The sequence below is a fragment of the Mandrillus leucophaeus genome, unplaced genomic scaffold (assembly GCF_000951045.1).
Source record: "Mandrillus leucophaeus isolate KB7577 unplaced genomic scaffold, Mleu.le_1.0 Scaffold156, whole genome shotgun sequence".
NCBI lineage: Eukaryota > Metazoa > Chordata > Mammalia > Primates > Cercopithecidae > Mandrillus > Mandrillus leucophaeus.
The window spans coordinates 4,634,680-4,646,119 of NW_012101543.1; the positions used below are offsets into that span (position 1 = coordinate 4,634,680).

Genomic DNA, 11,440 nt, shown 5'->3' on the forward strand with positions numbered 1-11,440 from the left:
ACATTTTATGATATGGGTGGAGAATAAATCAAAGTTTAATTTCTATCTCACTAAATGATTTAAAAATACCTAAAATGAAAGAGAAGCCTGGGGAGGGAAGAAACACATCTTATATGATGTAAAGGAAATTTGTTATCAACTTGACCCACCATGGACAACTTAATACATCCTGTGAAATTTGAAAGGGAGAATCAAACCAACATTATATTTGAAATGTACTAATATTTTTTGGAATTGTGTTATAATTTAGTTATCTTGAAATAGGAGAGTAAGATATCAAGAGAATGCTATATATTAATACACTAAGGTTTGTTCATTTAGCACATTTTATTGGAAACCATTGAAGGAACATAGGATTCAATTCAATTCACCGTTCTTTCTTTGAGGGTTTGGTTGGAGGTTGGGATACATGAATTGAAAAAACTAGCAGGTAATTGTTAAAGCACCAAGTCTGCTGCCTATGGGCCCCTGCACAAGGAACACCTGATGAGCGAGAAAATGAGGTTCTGATGACCAAGTTGTGAGCCCTGGTGCCAAGTGTGTCCTCTGGAAGCCCCATATGACTGGTGGAACCTGTGAGAAGGAACTCTACTTGGGGGAAGCTCAGAGTACTCGGGAGAACAAACCTAATCTTGGAGCCAGGAAGAATTCTCAAGCAGAAGATGATGATACCTAAATCAAGAGAAAAGGATAAGAAAGTATTAAAAGATGAAAATGTAAGAAAGAGGGTAGAGGTTTATATCAGACAAAGCAAATATCTTGTGCGGAAGGATCTGGACTCAAGAAATATTCTGGAAGTTTCAAGGAAACACTGTCCACCAAAAAGAGGTAAATCAGGAAAGGATATTCCTGATTTTTAATAATTTATACTGAGGGTGCAGATGTCCCTAGGATTATCTCATTTCAGTTCTCAGGCTATTCTAGGCTGCTGGGGGTGGGGGATGTCAATGGAATCCAACACGGCACATAGCTACAGACAAGGCTACACCTTGTGTTATTACTCCTTAAGTACCAGGTTCAATTGGTACTTTACAAAATAAAATAAAATGCTAGAAAGATGCTCTGAAGGTTTCAGTTTGGAGTTTGGTTTTCAGAAGATGCTTTTTTCATAAACCAATTTGGAGATGGAATTGAGAGTGAAAATGTAGGACTCTGTTGTTTGTGTCAGCTTTGGCTTTGTGGAAGGCATTCATAGTCAGGTACTATGTTTTATATATTCATTGCATGTATGTGTGTGTGTAAAAGTAGGCACTTCGAGGATATATATCAAATTCATAGCAGCACTTACTTTGGGAGAAGGAAGATGAAACCTGAAACAAAAGGAAAACTAATTTTATCTACTTCCACATTTAAAAAAATCAGAAAATTTAGGAGAAAACATTAACATTAATTAATTGGGCCCTAAATAACTGGGTTTGTTGATATATTTTCTACAATCTATTCATTGTTTTTAAAATAGTAATCAGGTGCCTCTAAGTTGACTTTTGGCTGTTAAGGTTTCCAGATTTTCATCTCTGCTGCTTTACCATACCCAGGAACCTCAGTTCAGATGGAAAAGCAAAAGTTAGCATTTCTTCTCTTTTTCATTTGGCTAACTTAATGATCATGCCCCCTTTAAGGTGGGCTGATTTCTAATATGATAATTTAAATGTTAACTTATACAACCTATGGTCAAATAAAAACAGATGAATCAAAATGTCCCTTTGTTATCATCTGTACATGTTAGGAATATTTTGCAGGGGTCTGTCCTGCAGTCCCCAGCTGCATGACAGCTGAGACACGTACTCAGACACAGATAATCACTATAACAGTGGGCCAGGGGGCTGCCGGCACTAGGGGCCCAAGAGAGTTTGCTGCCCCTCCAAGCTGGTAACACTTGCATTTGTTTAGCACAGATTTAACTGGCAAAGGCTTTGAGTCAACACACCTGTGGGTAATTAACCTGGTTGCCCCCCCACCCCAGAGATGGCCATCCTGCCCGCGATCAAAGGTTGATTTTAGGACCACATGAGTAAATAAGCTATTTAGATAAACTCCCCTATATTCCTTTGTATCTGCGCCCTAAGCTATCTGGTTCCTGAAAAGAGAATCTGGCTGCCTTCAGCCAAACTATCTGAAGTTATGCAAACCACGGTCGGTCTTCCAAGAGGGTCTGCTTCTTTCTATTCCTATAATTTCTTCTGCCACTCTGACTGATCTCCCACAATATATTTTTTTAAATAATGTAATAGCAAGCCAAAGACCATTGTATGTTGATATTTGGGGTTCTATGATGTTTTGTTAAGAAACTAAATATATAAACTTAAAAAGAACAAAAAAAGGGAAAGAAAGAAGAAAATTTGCATGTCATTATCACTAGATGTCAGTGTTTTCATTTTTATTTTACAATTTCACATTGGATTCTAAGTCAGACTTGTGTTCTTGAGATTATTTTTTACTACAGCAAATGCTGATTTTGTCTTTGAACCTTATCTGTTGACTAGAGTACATGTAAACTTTAGCCCTTTCATTATTTGAAAGAGATGGATTATCTCAAAACCTCAAGAAAACATGGACATCAATGACTGATAGGTAGACAATATGAGAAATAAATTCTAATTAGCAGAGAATTTATTTATTGTTGAGTGCCAGATTGTTCTTCTTTAGAGTTACACCATTTACAATCCAACATATGGCACCAAAGTGCCTCTTTTCCCAAGTCTTTTGCAATACAAGGGTTCCATTCCCCACCCCACCTCCAATATTTTCATCTTCGTAAATCGAATGGATAGAAATTAATTGCATGATATTTTTGTGCTAAACGTTGTGCTGATAACTCTTCATAAATAATGGAATTTAGTTACCTCTACAATGCTATTATTACCTCCATATTGTAGGTGAGGAGACAGGTTTAGAGACATTCAAAGAATTACCTGCAGTTGCACAGCTATTCAGCGGTGGAACTGAGATCTAAACCCAGGCAGCTGGGATTCCAGAGTCTAAGCTCTTAACTACTAAGTTGAACCTCTTCCTAGTATTGTTTACAGCTCACAGTTATTAGATTACTAGTGAGGTTGCACATCTATCAAAAAAGATAACATACATCTATTTATCAAGGATACTATTTCCCAAACCCCTGAAGGAGAGGCAACATAGCAGTGATTGAAAGCGTAGGACTTGACATCAGACTTTCTGCATTCAAAGCTGCTTTGCCCACTTACTAACTGTGACTGTGAACAAATAGCTCTCTGAAGTGAAGCTAATAATATGCCTACTCTTAAGGTTGTGGTGAAAATTCAATGTGATAATGTTAACATATCAAATGCCCAGTTCAGTGGCTGGTACATTATAAGCAAATAAATATAGGTGGTAGTGGTTGTTATTAGGAAGGATACCACACTCAAAGCTAAGAAGATGGCTCAACAAAAACAAATTTTGCCAGGGTGGGAGGCAGAAAATAGAAACCAAGACTTAAAAAAAAAAGTTTTCTATATTCTATGTGCCTGTTATTTTTTATATACAATGTTAAAGAACATTAATGAGCACCTAATTGTACTTGTTAATGCTGGAATTGGACCAGAAAGACCAGAAAGATTTATTGATTCATTTGGTATTTATTAATTTAATACTCTGTGCTAGACATTGTGCTAGACAGAACCTGAGACTGTACAGTTGTACCACCATTAATCTATAACCTAGACACTCATCATACACCCTTCGTATATGTCAGTAGATGATAGTGACTGAATATTTCTATAATTTAAAGTGACAAAATAGTCTTTAGAAAGTTTGTGTTAGTGCACTCAGATCTTTTTTAGAGATTCACAAATGATATATTTTTCTCATTTCTCAGGGCTCATCAACATTCCAGCAGTGGCCCTTGGAATATTCTCTGGGGGGATAGCTATGAAAAAATTCAGAATCAGTGTGTGTGGAGCTGCAAAACTCTACTTGGGATCATCTGTCTTTGGTTACCTCCTATTCCTTTCCCTGTTTGCACTGGGCTGTGAAAATTCTGATGTGGCAGGACTAACTGTCTCCTACCAAGGGTATGTTCCCTCATTAAATAGTTTGAGGATATTGGTTTGTTTAACTAAATCAATTATTGGTGGAGCTGCAAAAAGGAATTTGATTTTTAAACATCACAACTATGGAATAACTGACAATATTTAGAATCTGTTATTGTCACCAGAATTTGTCATCTCCTTTGATTTTAGAGAAACACAAAAATTGCTAAACCCGTATTTTAAACTAGAGAACCAACCTGATTAATTTAGAAAAACATGATAGTGGAAATACAAACCTTGAATCATGCCTCTGTCTATTCTTAATGAAATGATGTACATATGGTTTAAACTAATCCAACTTCAATTTTCCCATCTTAAAAACAGAATAACTACCTTTTAAACCTTTGTAAGGTTTAAGCAAGCTGACATACATGAAAGTGAATACTACTTGCCTGACACAAAATAAATGTGCCATTCATGGAAACAATAGTTTTTTTCTCCTTTGGATATCTGAGGAACTGGAGTTACCTCTTTGCAATCCTCCATAGTTGCTGTTGTGCTTGAATCATGTAAAGTTTCAGGAAAGAGTGTCTGTCCTTCAACCCAGTGCTCCCCATAAAAGTTCTCTTTAGCTGAGTGTCTTGCAATTGGCCAGGAGAATATTTAGTGATGCCCTCAGGCCTGTCATCTTGTATGAGGTGGGTGATTACATTGCTTGGTTTCCAGAGTCTCTCTCAATACAAGGTTAGATCTTGTAGGGACTATATTGCCCTTGTCCATTGAGAGTCTTTCCCATCACTCTACTACTTAATGTGAGTTTCCAGAGGTAACTTTCTTCATCATGTCACCTATCTATGCATTATTTGTTTTCTAAAAAAATATCAAGCCTCCATCCTGTGCCAGGAAGGCCTCTCCAACTGTATCTGCCTAGCCACCTGAAACTCTGCTTGTGGCTCAAAGGCAAACACTCCTGACACTATATTCTGTTTCCTGCCTATTCTGTGGCTTCTTGCTTACAGCCTGCTGTCCATCTCCCTTCCTACTCTTGCTTCACTGCTTATCTGTCTTGTCTCTATGTTCCAACTTCCATCACCTTTATTAACCTGGTTTCACCTGCTGCTAAATGAGCACCTGTTATAGTTTTGGCCGTCTACAATGTTCAGGAAAATTGGTTAATGCAAAGTTCATAAGTTATGGCTTCTGGGAGTTATCACAGCCACATTGTTAGACTCAGCTGAGTGTAGTGCTGCCTTAGTGAAAGTCAGTGATGTGGATTAACAAAGTTAGTTGTAACCATGAAATGGAAGAAGATTCTTCCATTTGGAGACAGCAGAAGCCCAGCGCCATCTTTAACTGTCCCAGAAATCCTCACAGTAGAGGGACAGTTGTTGAGGACTTTATAGTTTGTGATTTCCAAAACACCTTAACTTTCATGATCTCATTTCTATCCTCAGAACACCTTGATGAGGTTAGTTTTGTTATCCTTGTTTAAAGGCAACTGCATGGATCTGGGACTTGAACACAGGCATGACTCAAAGTAGAACGTTCTTTCTACATTATAATTTCTAAGCCAAAAGTAAATACAAAGCAGACAACAAAAGTAAACTTTGAGATTCCCATTAAAAGTATTCCTACATAATCAAAGATTAAATATTTTAAAGAAATAAAAAGTAACATTTTCATTGAGTGAGTACTAGCCTCTTCAAAGCAGTCACCTTGAAAGACTGTAACTATTGCAGTAATGCTATTGTTGTTTAAAATATTCTAAGGCTCTTCTTTTGAAATTTCTTTGTATATTTTTGAGAATATTCTTAACAAGAGCAAAGATTTAACCTTTAAGGAAAAGTTCTCATCTTTCAAAATAACTATTTTGAAAGAAAATCTCATTTGGGTATAAACATTCTGGCATATTTGTCAAAACTCTTCTTATAATTAAAATTCTAAATTACAAATCTACTGTCAGCACATCCTTCAGAAAACATGCATGCCGTTGATTCCTGCTCCTGGTGATAAATTAAACTTACTCTCAATAATATAAAATATTTTTCTTTATAAAATATAAAATGGTTCCCATGGGTTTTTCCATGTTGCTTTATTCCAAACGCTGTCTTGACCTGGATATTCAACAGGAAAACTGAAGACAAGCCTCAGATATGATAATGGAGGAAATCTCTCTTCTGCAATAACGAAGATAACTCTGATGTGACATAAGAATTTACAATCAAGAGGGCTTGCAGGGTTCTGTTTCCAGGTTTGTCACTAGCAAGCAGTGTGAATTTGAGCAAGTTTTATACTTTCAGATATTACAAACAGTCTCAACTAACAATTAAAATTTTATGGAAGGGAGTAGGATTAAATATTCCTATAGCACATCCCGGAAGGCCTAGTTCAGTACCCTTTCACACTATTTGGAGACATCTCAGAGGTCTTTGGTTTGTACTTTTGAGGTGACAGAATTCATCATACCAGCTCTACTAGACGGAGTATTATATTGATTAAGAAATTATGGTTGTCATCATTAATGACAATACTTCTCAGACGCAGAATCCCAAGTGATTAATTTCTCTCTCCAAAATAAAGTATCTTCTTTTTTTATTGACTAACTTACTAGAAGTTTTATTTCTTAGCTAGCTGTATGACAGGAATTATTCTTGGTTCTGGAGATATGGGAGTGAATAAAAAAGTAGTTCCTACCTCTGTTGATTGTATATTTCAGTGTATTTCTTGTTTGTTTAAGCTCCTCAAATATTTTTTTTTTAAAATGGAGGAGGGAAGAGGAGGAATAAACAAATAAATAAACACATTTGAAACTAAGGAGCAGAAAGAATGAAGTATGGAGGACCAATGAATGGCATATATGGTGCAGATAGAAATGACTTACCATTGCAAAAGTTCCCTTTGAGAAGAATAGAGGGATATGAATAATAAAAAGGATAACAGCAAAAGGATTAGGCCATTCATGCGACAGAAAAAAAAAAGTGAGGGAGAGAGAATACTGGGAGAGATGAAGAGTAAATATAAGAGCAAATGGCAGAGAACAAAAAAAAAATGAAGGAGAAAAGAAAGAATGCAATCAAAATTTTGTGTAATAACTCAAAAAAGTCAATTGAAAGGGGACAAATTTTGTCTCATTAATATTTGTAACTATCTCCTATTCTCCCAGAGCTAGCACTTAGTAGGCTTCCAGTAAAATTTTATGAACAAATAAATGTGTAAGTCATTGAATTTACTTGTGAATTTGAGCAAGAAAGGATGCTATCAGCTAAGAAAGAGCACTACACACTGGTAGGATACACGGGAGAAAGGTTGAATGAACTGGGAATGCACTTATTGGTAACACATATGCAAGAGGACATGTAACTCCTGCAAACACCGAAAGAGAATTACCTGATAACTGATTGGCTATTTTTGCTTTTACTGGGCCATTAGCAACAGCCATTGCACTCACACTTAGACAACAATTCTGAATGAAATTTGCACACACACACACACACACACACACACACCACCTGTGATGCATTTAAGTAATGTCATAAATTGCTCTAAAAGTTTACTTTTCTACCTTGTTAGCTATTTTTGTATACTTTTGCACAGAAATATATTAGACGATCCTAGGGACAGTAGACTAAAACTTATAAGCTAAGAATTGGACATCATGTGAATTTGTAAACCTCTAAAGATAACTTTCAAAAGAAAGTTTTTTATTAGTAAACTTACATTTCATGACCAGAAGCTGGCATTTCTGATGACAACTGTGTTTCTAAAAGGCAAATTTTGTTGGTAGTATCATTTATATCACCCAAGAACATTGTTTTTTTTTGAAAATATTCGGGTGCTACCTGCCAAGAGGTAATATTTTATATTGTTATATTTCTTTTCAGAACCAAACCTGTCTCTTATCATGAACGAGCTCTCTTTTCAGATTGCAACTCAAGATGCAAATGTTCAGAGACAAAATGGGAACCCATGTGTGGTGAAAATGGAATCACATATGTATCAGCTTGTCTTGCTGGTTGTCAAACCTCCAACAGGAGTGGAAAAAATATTGTAAGAAATCACCTCTCAAGTATATGGCGATGGTCCTGTTACAATATAAACAACAAAACTCTATGGGGGCTCACAGCAGACCACTACTAGTGGGAGGCTTACCCCTCTGCTGCCTGGTCCTTTTATGTAGAAAAAGAAAATGTTATAACTATTCCTAGTAGTACTGGAGTTGCTGAAAAAGTTGGAGTGAGTGAGAATTAGAGTCACGAAATAGGGTGGAAGAGCTTTTGTAATTATGTAGTCTATTTCTCTCATTTTGCTTTTAAGAAGTGTTAGCCCTGAATGAGAATATCTGTCATATGACCATATAATAAGATACGCTTTCAGGTCCCTGTCTTCTGACCCCAAGACCAGTGGTCCTTGGAGGTTTTAGGGGATGAACAAATAGATGCCAGTATTAGGAGGCTTAGGTCCAGAGATTCTAGACCTTGGGGTCAGGGATCTGATTATGAGGAGATTGATGGTTCTAGGACAACTTTGTTTGGAAAATCAAGCCAATTTGTATAATAATGAAAGGGCAGGTGGGCTGGAATGGAAGGTTTCCATAGGGCAGGAGAGGGAGAAGAGGTAGGAAATATAGGTAGGAATCTGTTTTAGTCAGTCCAGGCTGCTATAACAAATATACCATAGAATGGGTGGCTTCAAACATTTATTTCTCATAGTTCTGGATGATGGGAAGCCCAAGATCAAGGTGCCAGCAGATATGGTGCCTGGCGAGGACCCGCTTTCTGGTTTGTAGATGGCCATCTTCACCTTCTATCCTGACATGGCAGAGAGCAGGCAGGGAGAGACAGGTCTCCTGTCTCTTTCCATAAGGGCACTAAAATCACATTCATAAGGACTCCACCTTCATGAACTAATTACCTCCTAAATGCTGTACTCCAAATACCATCACATTGAAGGTTAGGATTTCAACATACGAACTTTGGACAAATATTCAATCCTTAGCAGACAGCAATTGTGAAGGATATAAAGTACTTAAATCGTTAACAGATTCATTCTTCTAAGCACACCTTTCCATTCTTGTCCCAGACTCTTCCTTATCCTTGCTCTTTGAGACTGCTTCCTATTTGTGACTGATTAAATTTGCCTTTATTTGACAATCCTAGAGGGCAGAAAATTAGACCATACATATATTTCATGTATTTACAAATCCTATTTCATTTATTTACATATGCCTTTATTTGACAATCCTAGAAGGCAGAAAATTAGACCACACATATATTTCATTTATTTACATATTAGATATGAATGCTTAGGCTGTATATCCACAGATATACAGCTATGTTTGTTGATTGACTCTGTTCATTGTATTATTATTTTGACTTATTTAGAGCAGAAAGGATTGTTTCTAGCAACGATGAATAAGACTACCTACTCATCTGAAATACGTTTTCATGCTTCTCTTTTCTTCCTGTCTTTGCTTTCTTTCTTTGTTATTTTTCTTTCAGCTACTGTTATTTTTGCTCACAGCTGCATGAAGGCTTTTCGTAATGAGAGCTACCATTTATAAAAGACATTATAAGGAAGGGCTAAAGATTGGTGTTCTAAGAACAAAATTACATTCAAATCTCATGGTCCTAAAATAATTTGCATTATTTTCAGTATTTTCTTCATATGAGAACTGAGGCACTGAGATACAAAGGACTTGCTTAACTCATCTACCTAGTGGGCAACCAGAATTAAGATTCAAAGGTTTCAACTTGACATTACAAAAAATCTATATTACTACTATTTTAGAAAAGGAAATTCCAGCTTTATTTATTGTCTAAAAACTCACAAACTCTTTTGTGATTAAAATGATAACATTATATGTACACATTCATAAATAAAATTTACAGAAATAAACTATTGAGTTTACTCAGTAATAAACTATTGGGTTATACAAATTGTTTCTCTTCAGTCAAAATTTAGTTTAGTTTTATGCACCAGAATCATTTTTTTCTCATAGCCACTGTAAATTATGTCATATCCTCAAATTGTGCCCATTTACTTAACCAAGTTTTATCAAATGCCTAAGATGAGAGCCTATTCCATTCCCCTGTTGCATAATAACAAAGCAGCAGTTTCTGCTTTCATAGAGGTTACATTCTGTTGGGAAAGTATATTTTAAAAATAAGTAAATCTAGGATATCCTGATAGGTAGCAAGAAACCCTGTAAAAAAAGACTTAAATTAGAATAAAACAATGGAGAGATGGGGGTTTTTTTTTTTGTTGTTTTTGTTTTTTAATGGGTAGTCATGGAAGTTCTCTATTAAAACCTCTGTAAAGAGAACTAAGGTATGGATGCCAGCTGTGTAATCACCAAGGAGAAGAGCTGCCTGGGCAGAGAAAATAGCAGGGCCATGAGGCATGGATAAACTTGCCAGGTTTGAGGGGAAGTTTGGAAAGGGCAAAATGGGGCCTTTGCAAGGGTCATGTGTGTGGCTGACACAAAAAGAAGAGAGGGAAGATCACTGAATGAAGAGATTAGAGTGGCATACAGGTGCTACATGATGGAGAAAGTGTAAACTGTTATAAGGATGTGGGGTTTCATGCAAGTATAATGAGAAACCACTGTCAGGTTGAGGGTATTGATGCAGTCTGACTGTCATGTTTAAAGGTTCACTTTGCTTACTGGGTGGAAAACAGATTCTAGCTAGGTAAGAGTGGAAACGAGTTGAGCATAAAGGGAGCATTGTAGCAATCTAGGCAAGAAATAATGGTTACTTAGAATTGGAAGTGGTAGTGAAGGAGGTAAGGTATGGTTAGATTAGGCAGGATTTGCTTTGAGATTGTTGTATAGGATTAGTAGTTTGTAGATCAACCATCTGCTATTTAGATAATGAAATGTTGTATCTGTATAGATTTTGCTTTGCTCAATATACTCTAAAACAGAAAAATAAAAGAATATTCCCTCATTGTTTATGTAATGCATGGCTATGGTGCTGTAAAAATTTTTAAAGTGACTATCTTTAATTTTATTTAAATGTTACTGAAATAATTGGACTTTTCCCTATTGTGTTACAGATATTTTACAACTGCACATGTGTGGGAATTGCAGCTTCTAAATCCGGAAATTCCTCAGGCATAGTGGGAAGATGTCAGAAAGACAATGGATGTCCCCAAATGTTTCTGTATTTCCTTGTAATTTCAGTCATCACATCCTATACTTTATCCCTAGGTGGCATACCTGGATACATATTACTTCTGAGGTGAGTACTGATTCTCCCTATTCTAACTTTAATATAAGACACAATCATCTCGAGCAATGATTTAAATTTTTTTCTGTGGAATCGTTATGATTCCTCTTAGTTTTTTTCAAGAAACTTGTCCCATATCCTTGTTTCACTTTTATATGTTATTGCACTTTGGGTATTTATACAAAAATGTGGCTGAATAGAAGTTTTCTTAGTTAAAAATGTTTG

General features: G+C 36.2%; 1 protein-coding gene across 4 annotated transcripts in view; it reads left to right on the forward strand.

The window, feature by feature from the left end:
* Positions 1–11,440, forward strand: part of SLCO1C1 (solute carrier organic anion transporter family, member 1C1) — a 63,374-nt gene that overhangs the window by 39,494 nt on the left and 12,440 nt on the right. For all 4 annotated transcript variants that reach the window (XM_011975463.1, XM_011975465.1, XM_011975466.1 and 1 more), the window contains 3 exons: positions 3,833–4,028; positions 7,868–8,033; positions 11,043–11,227. In XM_011975463.1, the coding sequence (XP_011830853.1) occupies positions 3,833–4,028; positions 7,868–8,033; positions 11,043–11,227 (547 nt within the window). The remainder of the gene's footprint in view (positions 1–3,832; positions 4,029–7,867; positions 8,034–11,042; positions 11,228–11,440) is intronic.